Source organism: Numida meleagris, chromosome 20, assembly GCF_002078875.1.
Source record: "Numida meleagris isolate 19003 breed g44 Domestic line chromosome 20, NumMel1.0, whole genome shotgun sequence".
In the NCBI taxonomy this organism is placed as follows: domain Eukaryota; kingdom Metazoa; phylum Chordata; class Aves; order Galliformes; family Numididae; genus Numida; species Numida meleagris.
In genome coordinates this window covers 6911910-6931190 of record NC_034428.1, presented here as the reverse complement: position 1 = coordinate 6931190, position 19281 = coordinate 6911910, and the positions used below count along the sequence as shown (strand labels likewise).

At 43.7% G+C, this 19281-nt stretch overlaps 1 protein-coding gene across 2 annotated transcripts; it reads right to left on the bottom strand.

Moving 5' to 3' along the window:
* HP1BP3 (heterochromatin protein 1 binding protein 3) lies at positions 54 to 19199 on the bottom strand. 2 transcript variants are annotated; one of them, XM_021417654.1, is made up of 14 exons: positions 18197 to 19199; positions 17422 to 17505; positions 13508 to 13707; positions 12977 to 13082; positions 11641 to 11788; positions 11236 to 11395; positions 9667 to 9810; positions 9028 to 9108; positions 7284 to 7438; positions 6431 to 6521; positions 5597 to 5756; positions 2949 to 3060; positions 2044 to 2181; positions 54 to 1224 (listed from the first exon to the last, which is right to left on the bottom strand). In XM_021417654.1, exons 3-14 carry the CDS (start codon positions 13601 to 13603, stop codon positions 939 to 941), a joined length of 1677 nt encoding a protein of 558 aa, XP_021273329.1. In that variant the 5' UTR covers positions 13604 to 13707; positions 17422 to 17505; positions 18197 to 19199; the 3' UTR covers positions 54 to 938. The 2 variants fall into 2 exon arrangements, with proteins under 2 accessions (XP_021273329.1, XP_021273328.1); XM_021417653.1 differs by having other exon boundaries at positions 17422 to 19199.

Here is a 19281-nt window from a genome sequence, read left to right as displayed (position 1 = left end):
TTCCAAGAGGAGAAAGCTGTGGCGAGGAAGATCAAGGACACACAGAGCACACACGGAATCTAGTTTCGTTTTATTTTAGCAAACTGCATGTTCTTCACATCTCTACATTAGCAATTGTATAGCTTTCCAACTTTTCTTTAAAAAAAGAGTAAACAAGAAGTGACAAAACTTAGGCTCTTCATCTCTTAAAAACGTTTGAAAGTTGGACTCAAGAAGACTTTTATATATTTTGGTTTTAAGGTAACAGAAGTAGCATGGAAACATTAATTCATATCACCGGCCCAAGAACTGCCCCTTTTAGAGCCCCTCTGGTGTCAGATGCTTGGCACATGTGGCAGCCTCCATCTACTGAAGACCCGGACTCACCCTCACACAAACGGTGCCGGTCTGAAGGAGCCAGACGCACCTCCTCGACCTGCCACCATCACTGCCGAGCAGAAAGGAGCACCTCCAGGACTCAGTGCAAGTGCTGTATATATACACTACTTCTTCACAGAAGCAGGAAGGACCTCATCATGCAGGGGATCAAAGGAGGACTCCAGTGCCGTTGTACCTTCTCAATTAAGAACTGTATTTCCCCAATCATCATGTTCCTGCTGTCTAAAGATACAAATAACTTCTTTCAAGAATTTTTAAAAGCCACCCTCCCCCCAAACCAAAGAGGAACACCATAAAATGTACAGATTACAGGTCCTAGAAAAGTCCTAAAATTATTGCAGAAACAAAAGATGACTTATTCCAGGGGAGGGGTAGGCACAAGGCACAGCACTGAGATCTAATAAATGCTTAAGTTGGTTTGATTTAGTTTTCAGCTTTTTCCCCCATCAGTTAAGAAGAAAAAAAAGTGATTAAGCATCAGAACTAGAAAACAAATGCACGTTGACTTTATAAAACAAGATTGTGGATTTGATCATGGGATTCCCTGACAGCGGAAAAATTTACTTTTTTGCCCGGAGAGATTTCCTCATGGCAGATTTGCCCTTGGCAGAGGGTTTCATTTCCTTCCTCCCGCTAGCTGCTGGTTTCTTGGAAGAGCTGCCACCAGAGGGTTTCTTGATGGCTGGGGCTGCTGGTTTGGCTTTCTTAGCAGGGGTTTTCACCTTGGGTGGGGGCTTTGCTCTCCCCCGGCGGGCTGCAGGGGTCTTTCTGGGCTTGGGCTTGGATTCTCTTCGCTTCATTGGAGGGGCCCTGCTCCGTGATTTTGGAGGAGGTCTCTTCTGCATCCTGTCAGAAAGGCAGCACAAGATCTCAGTGGAGGCGTAAATGCTACTCAGCAGAGCTGCTGTTATCAATTTACATAAATGAAACAGATCTTGGCATCTTTGTTCTTTACCACGGATGTTCGTTCCTTCATGCAGCAGTACACTTCATTAGCTAAATCCCACAGACCAAGAAACCTTGTGGTGGATCTTGCCATCCTAAGCACTTCTCAATCCCCAAAGATATCTCGCTAGCAGAGCACGAGCTCCTTTGTTAGGCGTATAAACATAGAAATGATGACAATTAATCTAAGTCAATTGTCAGAACAATTCAGCGACTTAAGCATTCTCTCTGCCTCTCTGAGAGTGATTTTATTACTTAAAGAACAACACTTATCTTAAACTCACATTCTGAGTGAGACAGGTTTCCTGCCTGGCTACAGACAACACTGTAAGAAAAGGTTTTCCTCAGACAACAACAAATCCAAGCAGTGCCACATGAAGCGTCACTCTCTTTTGTAGGGCACAAAAGGCACCAAAGAGATTAAAGGCAATACAGAGAATAGATATTCCTCTCATCTAGAGGAATAATCTGTCACTCCATAGCTGGAATTATCTCTGGAACAGAGCATTGCTTCTGCAGACACATCCCAGAGAAGTCCTGATCCTAACAGTTCCCCCAAGAGTTCAAGAAAAATATTGGAAGATAAAGTTTCTAATACCTCCTAAGTGACAGCCTTGTGGATGACCAGTCACAGCAAAAGACAAACTTGTGCACTCCACAGCTCCGACTGTCACTTATAATTCATCCAAAGGAGCCCATTTCTCTCTTAAGCTACCATACCTCTTCTTTGGTGGCGGCTCTTCCTCCTCAGACTCTTCCTCTTCAGATTCTTCTTCCTCCTCAGATTCCTCCTCCTCCTCCTCCTCAGATTCTTCGGAGTCCTCACCCTGCTGCTTTTCTGGGTAGAGCACATCTGGGCTACAAGAGAATTCTTGTCAGAACATGACTTACTTCTAAGGCAACGATTCCAAGGCCAGCAAGCCTTGGGTAACCCTAATTGCTCCTTCTGTGCAAAATAATGAAGGGACAAGATCAGACTTCAGTGACTGAATGCAGGCCAGAGCTACTGAGGACTTCATACATATGCAATAAAAGAAAGTGGGAAGCAGAAACGTTAATGACTGAGTTGCCATTTGGCTCTTCATGGGACACTAAGTCACGATCCCTGGGCTCCGTGTGGCCCAGCACAACGTATGCTCACCGGAGCAGAAAAAAAGGCTGGTTTTAGCCTCATGGTGGCTAATCTAGGCCACCTTTCCTCCTCCCACCTCTCCTCCACATCAGCACCATGAGAGGCTGCGTCCTACTCATTAGGAATATCCTTGCATTAAGAACAACAACATTCTACCTGCTCATGCAAGTTTGTTTTAACATGTGAACACTTAAATAGCTACTATCTTGGAAAAAAAAACAACCAACCATCATGATTGAGTACATGAGAGCATTAAGCCCAATATTTTCATTCCCCTTAAAGTCTCCCTTGCTAATGAAGTCAGCTTTACATCCACAGACAGTCAGACACCAAGTAATGTCATTATCTAGATCAGGACAGGTAACAATGCTGTAGTTTTTCAGTTATTAAACTCTCCATAGACTTCCCTACAAATAGGAGGGAAGTCTATGAAATTCAGCAATGCTCTGTGGCCGACCTATCTTCTAGATAACTTCACAGCCAAGTCCTTTACCTAGGATAATAAGGGAAGCAAAGCTGAAAGGTTCCACTGAAGCCCTTTCCAGAAATCTGCTCCAACCAGCCATTCTTCTCACATCTCTGCAGGGTTCTTTTCAGTAGATGCACTGCAAAAAAAATATATATATATATATCAGAGAAAGGTTGTGTTACTATCTTTGTCCACTTGTCTAAACTTACTGCTCTTCGCAATGCCCTCTGAAATCAGAGATGGGGAGTCAGAATGAAGTCTTCTTTCCTAGGACACCTGAAGGGAAATAAAACTGCACTGGAGAGCTGAGACTTGTGAAGACATCACTGCATGCTTCTTTCTACACTCAGCAACAACCCGCTGCTTTGTGAAGGACCCAGCTAGACCACTGAACTTCAAAGTTTCCGCTTTCAATAAGTCACACTAAATCATTTCAGGTAATTTTCCCAAAGACTCAAACAATTCATAAGACTCAAGTGTTGGTTCGTGAGCCATTAGCAAGTGAGGCTTTAAATTCACTGAAAGACGAAGTCAAAAACAGTGCAGGTTTTTGCTGTCATGATTACAGCATCATTCCTTCAAAATGCATTCAATAGCAGAGCTATACTACTTCTGCTCAAATTTAACCCAAGTCTTGGCTCTCCTGAGCCAAAATTTCTCTCTGAAATGTTTGTTAAAAGCAGACGCAGAGTGAAGACTTCTATCATCTTCCAAAATTCACACAGTGCTTCTTTTCCCATTTTTTCTTCCTTTAACAGGAAAATATTTACCCTAGATATGTGACACACATGCTTTTTACTCCAATCTTTAGCTCCATTGCACCACGTAAAAATTCTAATCAAAAGCGTGCAAGTAAAAAAGATCTCTGTCTCTGGTAAAGGGCTGAAGTTGTTTAGTCAGTTCGACACCACTTCCAGCTTAAACTAGGTAGACCATTTTCAAATTTAGCTTCCTCAAAACCAGTGGAAAAGCAAGGCCTGTCCTTAAGCACATTCCAAAGAGATTCACCTGAGGGACGGAAAGAGAAGAATCCAAAGAAACGCGCTGTAATGTGAACCTGGTCTGCATCATTAATGCAACAGTACACTCTCCAACCATTTGTCCAACACTACTGAAATGGGCTTTAACAAGAGCTGACACTTCACAGCAAGAGAATCATTTGGGACGATGTCACACCTCCACCAGCCTACAGGCTACCTCTGCTGAAAGGGCAAGTGCGAATGGCACTGGAAAAGCTTGCAGAGCTACCTGAATTGATTTTATCTATTAAATTATTATCTTCACAACACTAAGCTCTTCACAGCCCATGAACTTTTCAAGAACTGCACGTTTTTATAAACAGGAGCAACACAAACAGTATCAGCCTATTTTTACCCAGAGTACCAAAGATCAACAGCAGCATGTAAAGGATTTGACTGGACTTACAAGTGTGAGGTACAAATCAGGGAAGAATGCAGAGCACCAACTGTGCAGTGTGTACCCGCCTGCTTTTACACCCCCACCAGATCCTCCTCTGGTTGCTCTTAAAACACGGCAGAGTGCAGCAAAATTCCCTTTAAGTAATGGAAGGAGAAAGAGAACACATTGCTTGTTCAAGTTTTCTTATCTGACTTGCAAGAGTGACAAGCACTCAAGACTGGCTGAACATGGGCCTCTAAGGGCCGCAACAGCTTCCAGCGGCCCCAGAGACAAACAAATGAGCCTGGGAACTCTCTTCCCTGCCCCAAGATTAAGCAGTCACACTTGGCATCAACCTCTTGTTGGCAAAAGGCTATAGGCAACTTCTATAGCCCACGCTGCTTGGAGGAAGGCTGTGCTCCTCTACACTTTGCTCAGCCCTGCATTAAAGAGCTGTGCTGATGCTGAGCTTCAGCTCCAGGTGATGACTGCAATATCAGCAACCTCCTCTCTGGCCCCGGCTCCATAGGAATGGTGCCAGCATCACAAAACCATGGTATCAAGATGATCTACCTTTAGGTCTGATACTACAAGAAACTGCTGCAACCTTGTGCTGCTTCGAATGACCTTCAGCCTACGTTAAACAACTGTGTCAGGGCTCAGACCAAAAATGCAAGTAAGATGGGAAATCTACTGTTGTTATTGCTTCTGTTTATGCAAAAGTGAAAATATACACTATATCATTCCTGGGAACAAAGATAAGCCAAATCTTATTCCAGATACAACTGGATTAGCCTCTTCCCCTCATTCGCTTCAAAATCAGAGCCAGAAGAGGACCTCAAACAAAACAGCAAAAGGGATGTTAATAGATTCTTTTTTCTTTTTTTTTTCCTCCAAGTTAGACTTCAAGTGTAACTTCTCTAAGTAAAAAAAACAAACAGAAACTGTGTTTACATCAAGCTGGAGCTTTTCAATACACAGAGAAAAATACTGTTGATGGTTCAAGAACAACGAAGTAGTTGAAATACTACTCCGCCTCCCCAGGAAAGTGCAAGAGACAAGAGAAACACACATTACATCCCAGAAAGTAGTCAGGCTTGAAAAGAACTAGTGGGAATTAAAACCACTGAGCATCACTATGGCACAAAGAGCAGCTGCTTGTTCCCCAGCAAGCTCAAACAAATAGTTGAAAAGCACTGCACAAATATGTGCAACTCTTGGGCTCTCCTTCAGAGTTTGGAAAAAAAAACAGTCAAGATAGTTTGGGACTTTACCTTGGAAGTTGGAGTTGGTCCCTGGGTGGTTTTCCAGGATATACTTCTTCAGTGCTGTGGTGGAGCAGGTCTTCGGTTCATTCATGGCCGCAATAGCAGACAGGATGGCATCTTCCATCAGAGTCCCACCCAGCAGGGGCTTCTCCCCTGACCTCTTCAGCTATTTTCCAAGGAGGAAGAGAAAAGCATCAAGACAAAATTCTCCCAAACCAGGTCAGGACAAGCTCCTCTGCACCAGGTGGGTCGGCGCTCCTGCATTAGCACAGATATGTTTTATATTAAAACACTGCAGAGGGAACGCTGTTCTCCCAGCTTTAGTGGTAGGACAGGCCTATTGAGTCAGCTGGCCTGGAGTGCTTTTCATTGGTTACACATTGTCCCAGTCCCAAAGCACAGTGCAAGTATGTGGCAATCTAAGGCCCTGTCACTCAGGGAAGGAAATAAATCACATCCTCCTACATCCCACAGACCAAGTGTACCCAAGAGACATATGTGGCACAGACATGAGGAAAAACACTGCAGACATCTGGGGTACCCACTGCACTTACAATTAGCAATGGAAAGCTTACCCCACCATCTCCCCTACTGTGCTAATGAGCCAGCACGCTCTGCACACTGCTTCAGCTCTAAGCAAGAAAGGCAGGGGGGGGTCTGTTCCACAAATGGAGGCCAAGAAGAAGATTCCTATTGCTTCATAGCTTGACAACTGCTGAACATGACAGGCTGCTAAAGAAAGGGGTACCCAATAAAACTGGGGTGGGGAGGGCATGTTAACTTATATCCAAGGCTCCTGGTTATTACAGACAACACAAGAAGACGAACTCTGGCTCTGACCTGGAATGTCCCAGATGCTCCTTTCCCTGTGATCTGCTCTAGCTGGCCCTTTTCTACAGCTCTCTGCAGGGCATTCTTCAACAGCTGGGGTCTGAAATACAGGAGGATAAAGCTTTACTGACACACACCGACAGCTTAAAAAACAAACAGAGAAACAACACTCCACAGAGAACGTGAGAGGAGCTGTACGTACAAGCGGTATCTGCCTACATACCGACATTTTAAATGGAGACCTGTCAGCAAGTGCTGGTTACATGAGATGAATAATGTACGTTAGCGGAAATTCAACTGCAGTGCTTTTTGGATGTCACTGCGTATCCAGAAACAAACAAGCTTCATTTGGAAGGATTTATTCATTTTGAAACACACGTCTGTAGACAGGACTCAGTGGGCAATGAGTCAGTCACTCACAGACAAACAAGGGGCTGACTATAAGCCCCAGTACAAAGTGATGCACAGGGCTTTACTAGATTTGCTTCCTTCCCGACCCTTGACACATTCCATCTACGCAAACTATCAGATTATTTTAACTGCACCAGTTAACGCATTCAGAACGATGTTGAAAAAAATCTCAAGGAGAGGCCTTCATATCCACGTATCTACTAACCATATCTGGTTTTTGATAAGGGCAGAGATGCATACAGCAGTGCTGATGTCAACATCAAGAATAAAGACTGGGTGTGGAGGGATGCAGAGAAAAGGAGAAAAGCTTTCCTCCAGGCTGTATAGTGCAGAGCACCACCTGCCTGCTGCCTGATGAAATACCGAATGGAATCACGGTGGAGGGAGGCAAAGCCAGAGGAAGACAGGGCTGCTCTGGAGCCCTGCTTCAAGAGCGTACCCCTGCACCTACCTGATATCTACTTTGAGTTTGGGATAATACTGAGACACGTATTTCTTGATCAGGCTGTAAGAAGCTTCTTTTGGCTCACAAAGGCGGGTGAAAGCCAGTGGCAGGATGTCTTCCAGCTTGACCTGCTGCTCTGGAGTCGAAACGGAAGTGCTTTTCTGAAATACATACACTTTTATGCATCAGTGGAGCCTAGACTTGTTTCTTTCTGAACCAGCAATGCACAGGTGAGGAGAAGCACTCCTGACACTGCCACAGATCTGGAAAATCAAGTTCTGTAAGGCAGCTCTTAAAATTTAGACAATTTAGCAGTTCAAGTAAAATCTAACAAATCTGTTGGAATTCTCAGAGGAGTCTAGGAAAGTCTAGTAAACATAAATATACCAAGTATTTAGCAACATCTATATTACATTTCCTGGTGTTTTTTTGTTTGTTTTTAAATTAACACTTTCCTTTTCCTTTTCTTAATAGGGGCTTTTCTTTTGCTACTTTTCAATGACAGAGTCAGGTGAAAATGATTCATGCTGACACAAAATAAAAAAAAATACAAGACCTGTTTGTACAGGTCAATTCTTCCCAACAATAAATAGCACTTTTGTTCAACTGACAGCATGAAGTTTTGCCTGAAGGTAACGCTCCTTTCTCCTGAATTTTCCTCCATCACTTTGTTGCTATCAGGAGGGGATGATTATTTTTACATAAAGGAGAGAAAAGACAGTGAGATCTGCTGAAGTTTAATGGTTTTGACACTGAACAGGAGCTTTGCAAATGGTCAAATAGGTGAGGGTGCTGCTCATCCAGACAGCTGCTCAACTGCCAGCTAAATTCATCAAAACCAAAAGCCATCTATTTGTTTTGCTGTGACATGGAGAAAGCAACTAAAAACAAATACACAAATATGCTGCAGACAAGAAAATATATGTTAATAGTTATCAGGTGCCTTACTCAAACTTGTGACAGAGCCCATAGTTCTAGCTAAAAAGAAGTTACATCTAATTAGCTTCCTTCAGTGTCCTGGTATCAAATGTGTCACTATTACTGCCAAGTTTAGGCACTGGGGTCTGGCCCATAGTGAAAACTAAGCACCAATGTGCTAGAAAACCCTCTGGGATCACCTGTCTAAGCTGGCAATTCCAGCTATGCATTTTGTAACTGCAGTGTTAGAAATGTGTTTCATACATCATACAGTGGGGAGCAGAGAACAGCAGTGCTGGAACACAACTAACTGTGAGCACTAGACTCAGACATGACACTACCTCCAAACAATATACACCCAACATCTGCAGCTTCCTTCCAGAAGCCTTAGGACATTTACTTCTTGCTCCCTCTGTCCCCTCAGCTAATGAAAAACATTCATCTGATAGATAGTGCTGAAGATTGAAGTCTTCCATCTATCCACGCAACAGATATAACAGAAACAGCAGTTGCAGAAAGTTCTCTTACAATACCTGAGAGGCATCTCTCTCTACCAGGTAAAGACAGAAGAGGAACTTCAGGGTTATTCAGTTTTCTGCCTCTGAACCAAAGCCTAGGGGTTTAATGTAAACATTTTAAAACTAAGATTTTGATTATTCTACTTAATTTCTCATACTAGCTTTCTGATTTCGATTTTAGTGAAACAGATGTTTTATTTACTGTACTTGGGGAGGAAAGGTATAGCAAGGAGGAGGAAATTGTTTGAGTTGGGGTTAAGCTGCACTTCATCAGCTGCATGTTTCAGAGTAATGTTTAAAATGGTCCACCTTACCTTTCTGTCTCTGGCTTTCTGAACAGTTTTTCCTGCGTTAGACACCACCACAAAGCTTCCAGAAGCTCCTTTCCCTTTCACCTAGTTCAAAACAAAGTTCCATCTCAGCATTTAGCAAAGTAACACATGATAATAACCATTTGAAGGAGACTAAGTAACATCATTAGGCAGATTTAGAATGAACTGTCATCTTGGTGATTAGCTGTGAGGGGCAGAAGTTGGATTTGAATCCACTTCAGTAGATCGGAAGCCACAGCTAGACATTACAAACATACCCTCTTGTCCTGACCAGGAGATCCTAACGACATTGGTATCACAGGTGTAAGCTACAACACTGAAGACAACATACTGCTGCAGAAGTGATGTTGCTAGACTCAGGTTGAAGACGTGTCACACAGCACTGTAGCAGCAATTCATCACCACGAAACAGTCACCCACAGCACACAAAAGACAACAACAGTGCACAGCATCTGACTGACAGAACAATGCTGAAATCCTGTCAGTGTCTAACAAAGTGGACACAGATATTGAAGAATGTCCAAGAGGAAGAACATGATCTCCCCAGAGACCTGCTAATAGTTTCTTCCTGTGTGATTCAGAAATACCACTGGCAGTGCTGCTCCACAAAGCAGCTCTTACCTGTCTGATGATCCCTCTCTCCAGCTCCCTTTTCAAGGCTTGCTTTAGAAGATAGCCTCTTCTCTCAAGCTCCAGGGAAGGGTATTTGTGGATGATGTATTTACGTATTGCAACAACCGATGCACCACTCTTTTGAAAGCACGCCTGCAACAGGATCAAGAAGTTAGTAAAGAACATCCGGACTGAAACTACTTTTCTATAGGACCAGAAGAAGAGAGACTGAGCTGATGATACACACAGGCATGGCCTTTTTCCTACAATGACTCAAGAGTATGAAATATGATTAAGGAAATACTTAACTTTCTCTTTCAGAGTGGCTGAAGAACAGATAAACACAAAAGCAGAACAGCAGGCATGTCAACTACTCTCTTATTCTGAAGTACTTAAAAGTAACGGCATATACACTACATGCTATTACAAAATATAGTTACATTTGGGCAAACCAGCACTGCCCAACCAGTGAGTCATTACTAAGTCATACTGACGTCAGGTAGAGCAATCACTAACAGATTAATCAGAACAAGTTGCTGATATCTTCTGAAGGAGATAAAAGACTGGCATTAGCAAACTAGTAAAACAAACACCAATTTGAAGTTCCTATCTGGAAGATCACTGTCTTTGAAGGTTCATGACAGCCAGCCTGTACCACTAGAGTCCTCCAATCAGAGACCAGAATGGGACAAAACACAACAGTTTTAAACTTCAGAGAGTTGACATATTGCAGGAAACCCCAACTGTGACTTGATAAAATCCTCTCTGTTTAAACAAGTTACTAGATCTAGGTGGCTTCAGAGAGACTATCCAAAAACTACAGCTGCATCATACAGATGAAGTTTACTTATGAACAGTATAGTAAAGCACTGAACTTCACTATCTACCCTGATAATCCTACTACATTGCCAGAAATGTAAAGCTTAGAGTAACCAGAATTTTACGGCATGGCTTCTCTCTAACAGATTTGGATGCACCACAGTGTGCTCCAGGGACTCAAAAGGCCATCTTGTAATTAAGGCTGGTGGAGCTCAGGACTCCAGGGAAGGCAATCTGCACAAACTAAGTCTTAAGGTGAGGACAGCGGAGCTGATGAGCAGCTACAGCAGCACAAGTCTCTTCTTACAAGTGGAAGGAAGTATACAAGTAACTAAAACCAACACCACTCAGAACGCTAGCTCAGAGTATTTCCACCTGCCCTTAATTACGATAAGAGGCTGAAGAAGTATGTATCTAATAGGCAGATTAATCAAGGTAAACCAAGTTAACTATGGCTAGGAGGCACATCAAAATGAAGGACACCAGAAATCAACCAGGTTATGTCATCAGAGCTGTTTCTAATACATTAATCAAGGAGGGAAACAAACTCTAAACTAAGAAAAGCTACAGGGCCCCTCCACCATCATCACATTTCAGCTCCATGTTTCCAGACAGAAGCATACATGCCTTGGCAGTTAAGTTTCCTGTTAAGAAGACAGCACCACCACCTGTACTATCAGAAAGTTGAAACTGTAAGTTTTAGTTGCATCCTTTTGCTTTGTGACAGGTGAACAGAAGAAACACTTGACTCCTACTTACCTTGATGGCCTCAGTTAAAATAGCATCCATCTTCGGACGTGAAGTGGCAGCCATCTGAGTTTGCTTCTGTGCTCTAGCCAGTTGGCTAGCAGAAAGGGTAGCCCACGCAGGAATGGTCTTTTTCACCTTCTTCTCCTTTTCCTTAGACTGATCCTTCTCGCTTAGGAAAAATGCAAAGCAATAATAAGACAAGAGATGCTGTAAAACAAGCCAACAAGTACAACAACAACAACAAAAATATGTTTAGAACATTTGACTCTGAAAACAATTCTTCTTCCCATGAAGAACAAGCACCTTTTTTAGGGACACATCCTATTTTCTCTCTGTCTCCCATAATCTTTTCCGACTATAGAACCAGTCTTTCTCCTACCCAAATTCCTAAGTTCAGCACTAAGCAAGCCTTACTCCTTTTTGGTTTCTTCTGAGGACTTAGTTTCCCCCTTCTCTTCATTCTCAGGTTCCTTTGGCTGTTCTGCTTCACTTGGTGCAGCAGCAGGCAGGGTTTCATTCTCTTCTCCAGCAGAGGCAGATTCCTCAGAAGTGGCTTCGGCATCTAAAAGATGTAAAAATGCACCAGGTTACTATCTAAAACAAGCCCCCGCTCTTTGTGAAGGTGGAGGATTTTTAAAAAAGTGTACTAATATAACCTGAAAATGATTTCCAACTTATTTCTTTGCTCTAATTTAAAGGAATTATTTGAATGTAAGTAAGAAAGTGAACAAAGGTACTGAAAGAGCTTTGTTAAGGTGCAACCAGCCATCACACGCCAGAATCAAACATCACCACACAGTATTTTCACAGTCATCAATGCAATCATCCCTCATTACAGATGCCTACAGGTGAGGAAGGGAGGGAGAAAAAAAAAAATCACTATCATGGAAACGGAAGGTTTTCCCCCAGGTTAACTTCTATGCATTTTAACTGAAAAGGGTTTAAAACCATACAATTCTAGAAGAGATTAGAGGAGGTAAGCGTAAGCAGCTTTGTTTATGACAAATGTGTCTTTTAACATCACTTTTTCAGCAATGCATGCCGTGGCATCCGAAGGATTTTAACTATTTTACACTAGACTGGTTTTCTGTCTTTGAGTAGAAGCTTAAGCACTACTGCTCCATTCCCATGCATAGCTTTCCTCCCATGGAAGCACTGTGTTTAAATTTTAAATGTGTATTAATAGTTATTTTCCTGTGTGATGTACATAGTCATTCCATCAATGAGGAAAAACGCACTGAAACTTAATGAAAATTATATTGAAACGACACATTCTGAGAATCCAAGGTGAAGCTGCTAGGACCAGATGCATCAATTAATACCAGGCTTTATTACATTGTGTGGTAAAATACTTCTGTTCAGGAAAATAAAAAAAAATAAATACTTCGGTTTTCCATCCATTAATTCCTTCTTTTGATTCCAAGCCATTTTCCTATCACTACTGAAAGCTCCCAATTTCTACCTTTATTTGTAAGAACGTGGAAGCCTAGAAGAGCTGATATCATAGCTATATTTTCACATTTGGAGTGTCAAGGCTTTGCCACAGGGTATGAAGGACAAATCAAACAATTTCCCACAGAAAAGTGTACAGTATTTCCAGTAAGACAAGAAAAGCTCATAAAAAAAAGGAGGCAAGCATTAGGATTTTAACCATATCTGTAAGATTTTAGGGAATTTCAGTATACAAGCCAATGCTTAAACACAGCACCACAGTTGGAAACAACAACCCGCTACAGAATTGCTACAGTACCTGCTTTCACCTCTTCGCCACCTTCAGCAGGTTTGCTTTTGGGAGGAGTTTCTCGAGAAGAGGAATTAACAGAGCGGCGGATCGGCATCGCGTCGTCTTCAGCTTTCTAAAAAAGCATTTGTGAATCAGTACAGATGCTGGGAAGACTCAGAAAGCTTTTGAGATGGGATTCATGTAAATCAAAACAGCATATGTAGAAATATTCTAGTTATGTTCATATTTTTCAAAATTTTCAAGACAGTAATATTCAGCCCAGCACCTCTGAAACATATCAAGAGAGGACAGTTTTGCATTTTAGTTAGAAAATAAGTCATTTTAATTCCAAATTAAATGAGATGAGCATTCAAAAGTTTTGACAACTGCAGCATCTCAGGTGAAGCAGGGAAGGGGAAAGATAGCGCCTAGAGGGTTTATCAGGCTCCCAGTGGAGTTCCCTAGAACCAGGAGAGAAAGAGTACGAAGAAATCTTCAGCAGGAGTGGAAGTCAACGACTGATCCAAGGGCAAGCTTGGAGAATGGGTCAGCCCCTACCTCACTTAACTTGTCCGTGTGGATCAGCTGAGTTCCCGTTAAGAGTGGAAGCGCCTTATGATGCACGGGTTCAGCTTCAGACAGATCAGTCGCCATTTAAAACAAATTCTAGCCCCAAGTGCACGTAACACTGTGGAGCCCCAGGTTTTAACCCCAAGGACTTTTTCCTAATGGCTTTCACAGTGCAGGGAGGAGTCAACCTAAAGTACAGAAAAGATGTGGTGTGAAAAATTAACAAAACAGAAACATCTACGTGCATGTATCTAATAAACTAAAGATCGAAAAGAATAAATGACTTACAGCTCATGGCTAACATAACTGACAATCAACACTGGCATTCAACAAAGATGCTAAAACATGTACACAAACTTGAGCGCCATGGATGTAGCAGCAACGGCAAAAAGTATAAGCTAGACCTGCAGCCTGCTCCATTACACATATCTGAAAGAATAAAGATGCTATTTAAATCAACAGGAAGCATTAACAAAGAGCAGTCATTGCACTGTGCTTAAAGCCAAGCACTGAAGTAGCTAGTAAGCCATCCCCTTCAAGGAAAAGCATGCGCTGACACACTGACACAGCTTCCATTAGCCTAAGGAATTAAACCATTTAACCTGTTAGGCAGAAAACAAACCAACAGGGACCCTCCCAAATTATACCCCATGCAACTTAAAAGAACGCATGAACCCTTGAACAAGAAAACAACCATCAAAACCTTTGACAAAAAAAAAAAAACAGCCTTTCTTACTGCTGCCCACCTGCCTGGCTCAGCCTCTCCGAGGGAGAGCTGCTTCCCTACGTGCACTGCCAACCCGAGGCCTTACTTTCTCACCCACTTCTCTTCTCACCATACCCCCTTAAAAGCCTCAAATGCAACACCTCACTTTTGGCAAACCAGGTTTGCACCCACTCTCCCCAGTCTGGCAGATCAAGCTGCAGAGTGCCCTCTTCCCCCTCCTTATGGAGGAACAGCCAAACGCTCCCAACCACTTATTCTCCGAGTTTTCTTTCGCTCTTGTCCTCTCATCACTCAACACTGGGGACTCCCCACGGATCCAAGGGATTCTCTCTACACCAGTTACTTTCCCAAGGCAACCCAACATGCAGCTCATCTGCAGAGCCCTGCTGTCAGCCCCTGAGCTATGGCTGCAGTCGCCATTCAGAAACCAGCAGTGGGGAAAGAAGAGCGGAGGGCAACGTGCATTAAGGTATGATGGCTTTGCAAGGGCTGACGACGAACAGGCAGCTAACTGCTTTCCCCAAATAATCAATCATTGGTGAAAACTGATAAACTAATAAACTTGAACGTTGACTGCACGCACCTGCAGCACAAAGAAAGCAAAGCATACTAAATTTCAAGGACAAAGAAAATGAGATGAACAGAGCTTTCTGATGAAATGTCAGGGTGGAAAAAGGAAAACTAACAGCCAGTTTGAACATATAAACTCTGGCCCAGCACTTTTTTTTTTTTTGCTTATTTTATGGGACCTTCCTTCCTCATTGGCAGAAAGCACATAATGAAGAATTCCACCAGGCTTCAACCTGGAATAAAATGGTTTTTTCTAAGAAGATAGAATAGGAGATGTATTTAACGTCCCAACCGCACACACGGGATACTATAGCATCTTGGGAAGTGTCTCAAGCACCGTTTTTAAAGAACTGGAAAGTACTGCGTGTTTTTTATAGTTGCACAAATGTCAGACTGTGCTCAGGAAGCGGGATGAGGCCAAAAACCTTTCTGGATTCCTAGACTAGCTGAAGTGATGGATTGCCTTCAGTCTCTCAGCTCAAGGAGTGGAAAATCGAGGCAAAGGTGCAAGCAGGTTTCCCATGAACCAATAGGAAAAACATCCCTGCACCGATTTCTTCCTAATCTATCAGCAAGCTGTTTAGAGGGAAAAAAAAAAAGCATGAAATACCACTACAAAACCAGAGGCTTCAGGTGAGACATATGCATTTCGGGCAGTATTTCAGACGAGTGGAATTTTCTCACCATTTAACACAGCAACTTTATTCACGTTAATCCAAGGCATAGCCCAACTGACTCCTCGAACTTCTGCTGGCCGTAAGATTTTCCAGTTTATCTCAGACTTCGATCTCAGTCAAGGGAAAATGTTTTGGGACAAAAATCAGGTCTGGAATGTGGCAAGCTGACCGTGGCACTGGCACAAATACTAAGTCACAAGACTCCTGCTTGGGTACCCAGGCCGGGTGGTCTGAAAGCAAATATGCCACAGAGAAATGAGAAAGCACATTCAACCCTGTGCTGGGAAGGGTGCCCCCTTACTGCTACACAAAGTGCACACAGCAGCTGATGGCTCACAGCTCACAGACACAACGTGGTAGCATGGAATACCCTGGTGCAAGGTGAGCCCAGAAATCGGGTCAAATGGGTAGAAGAAAGCATTGTGTTCTTGCAGATTTGAAGCTGTCAAAGGATGCAAAGTTGGCAACCTTACAAGCAGTGCAAGCAAGAAGGACTGTTTATTACCAAAAAGGCTTAAAAAAGCAAAGTAACTGGATTTCAAAACAAGGCTTTTGATTATTATGCAGTTATCTACCACTTTCTGACGCTGTCTTGAGCAACTGAGCATTTAAATGTCTCAGATGCTGCAGGAAAAAAAAAAAAGCACATGGAAACATTACTATTTCAGCAAAGCAAAAGCGAAAATCCAAACCAAACATGCAAAAATGTTACCTTCTGAATTGCAAGGTAGCCCACTTTTTCAAGACTTCTGGCCCTCTGAAATCCTCAAAGCTCTTCCCTAGAAGAGCATTTCAGGTGGAAGACACCCTACCACAAATCCTTCAGTATCTACATCACCACTGAATATACCATCCTTGATACAAACTTGCTTTACAAAACAGATCTATTAAAAGTTCCCAGCTGGTTGCCTCTCTCAGCCTGCTTTACAGAGATGTTCCAGCATTTACCAATCTTGCTTTGTTTTTGCAGCTCACCGAGCAGCCTGTTGCCCCAATTAAATCAGACCAGCAGTACTAAGTCATGTTAAGCAGTCTAAAAATGTGCAGAGAAATAAGATATCTGACCGCATGCAGAATGAGAGTTAGTCCCACTTCTAATCCTTATTTGGCAACTTGTTTAGAAATTCACTCCTGTTCCTGTGTCCCTTCACCATGCCATGCTCCCATAACCACTGCTCCATCGGAGCTCTGCGTGCAGTTCTTGCCCCTTATGGTCACCACACCGTCTCCATTTCCTGGGAGGTGTCCTACTTAAACACATTCCTCAGTTAAGCTACAAGGGCTGCACACTAAGCTCTCCTGCGGTCAAGTCTCCCTGAGATCTGTTACAGGCTATCTGAGCCCCATGCTGCCAGCAGCATTATAAACCATCTTGTTTCAATTAAAGAAGAACGCTGGTCCAATGCAAAGATCCAATAGCTCACCACTTAGCAGGCAAGAAATTATTTGGCTTGACGGGTGTTACAGCTCCTACATCCATCAATTCCTTCCCTATGTTAAGGAAGAGAACAAATGCCAAGCACATCAGGGGTTGAGGTAGCACGGAGAAAATCTTCTGCCTTTCTAGTACCTAAATACGTGCACTCCTATACACAGAAACACCACTGGGTGTCCAAACCTGAGGATTTTCATTTCAGGGTAGCACTGAATTGAGCCCACGGACCCCAAACACCACTAGCAGAACCTGATGTGCACCTTGCCTATTCCACTGAGCTCTACACAGCAACACAAAGATTAAATACCACCATTCTGCACACAGATGCTGCTTCTGTTGCAAAAAGCAGCACATTCCTGCAGTGAGATTGATGCTCTGCCTGCTCACCTGGGACTGAGCTCAGCGCCTCTCCCTGTGGGATACACCAGCAACTCGGAGCCAGCTCGGTCTCAACAGATGCTTATTAAAATAGAAGAAAAGAGCCATGCCTCACCTCTGCTATTCTCCACCACCAAGAACGCCAGCTCAATATAAAAAGAATTACGGGTTTCAGATTTGTTCTCCATCCATCCTTGACCTGTACAGAAGACAGGAACAGTAGATTGCTTCCCCGGCCTGGATTATCTTCTCTCCTTATACCCAGCAGTAATTCTTCATGTCCAAACACACGTACAGAGACAGGTACAGGGATTATGTCACTACCATACCTGGAAACTTGAAAAACTTCAGCTAAAGGATTAATACAAAGCAGATTTTCTGCCTGCAGAGTTTCATGAAACAACCCCTCGCTGCACTGATGCTCAGGACTGTGACAGGGACAACATGCTTTCAAAAAATTTTGGGTCCATGATCTGGATTCTCCATGCATTCCTGCCTGGAGAGGTGACTGAAGAACAAAGCAGCCTGCATCGGAGCACACAAGGTTCAGCTTCCAGTTTACAACAGGTGTAGCTCACGAACTTAAAGCTATCTCAGTATGAAATTTGCTGTTGAGTTTCATTAGAAGACAAAACTACTTAATTCCAGGATCCAGCATTATGAATTTTGACAAACCATTGACAACCAAACGAATGTTCAGGCTGCTAACATTACACACCAGGATAAAAACCTTTTATAAGCAACACCCTCCATGCTTACACAGTCTACATTTAACACCACCATATAAACCCTCCTAAACTATAACGTATTCAGTCATCACTTATTATACAGTACCAACACTACATAAAGAAAGCCATGATTTCCTGGTACTCTCTGTAAAATCTACTCACATCTCATATTAGAGTCCATCAATGTAAAACTTCTCGTGCTCCCTCTCAAGAAAGTTAAAATCCTCAAGAACAGCCTGGCTTGTTTCTAACAAAACACTGGCAAAAGAAACACAACAGTTTCTACTGAAAGGGAAAACTGGAAGAAAAAAAATATATATATTCGGGAGAGAAAAATAACTCCAGCAGCTACTGCCTGAGGGAAGTGCAACACCTTCCCCTGCTCTCACCCCTGTGCACAGTTTATTAACAGGAGTGCTTCTGAAGCTCTTCAGCTCCATTGGAATTGCTGCTAGCCAAGTGTTCTTTAAAGATGCTAAAAAGACTACTTACAGTAAAAAACAAATGAAATCACATGCCTGAACGACCAGCGAGTGGCTCAGACCTGATAAGGACTCATTAACCCAGAAACCCCTCAGCGACCAAGGGAGACTCCCAAAACAGCGGCGAAACATCAAAGACGCGAGCAAACTGTCAGCCTCCAAAAGGAGGGAACACACCCCCCGCCCCACATTATCCAACTTTCCCTCTCCACCAGCATAGGCTGAGCTGTCCCCCCGCGATCTGCAGACACCGGTAACTACAGAAATGGTTAGAAAACAGGCGGGAAGGGCTCGCTAAGCGCCCTGGGGAGGCAGCGTCCTCCTCCTGGATCTGGGGGGACTCTGCGAGCTGGGGAGAGCGGTCCCGCTCCGCATGAGCCGCTACGCCGACCTCCTGTCAATGATAAGGCAGCGCAGCGCGGGATGCGCGGCCTGCCAGAGGGAAAGCACGGCCCGGGGCCGGCAGCAGCGCGGGGACCGCAGCTCCCTTCGGGCACGGAACGCCGAGCCCTCGGCCCCGGGGCGCTGCGCTCCTCCGGGCGCTAGGAAGCAAGTGAGCAGAGGAAAATAAACGGAACGGTGGGGAAAATAAAACAGGCGGCGGTGAGGTGGCGCTCCGGGCCCGGCTCGAGGCCTACGCGGGCACCGGGCGGGAACGGCAGGCCGCACCGCGACACCCCCCCACCGCGAGGCCTATCGCAACACGGCGCGGCGCTAAGGGGAGTTCCGCCAGGCCGCCTCCGCGCCCCGCGGCCTAGCGGGCCG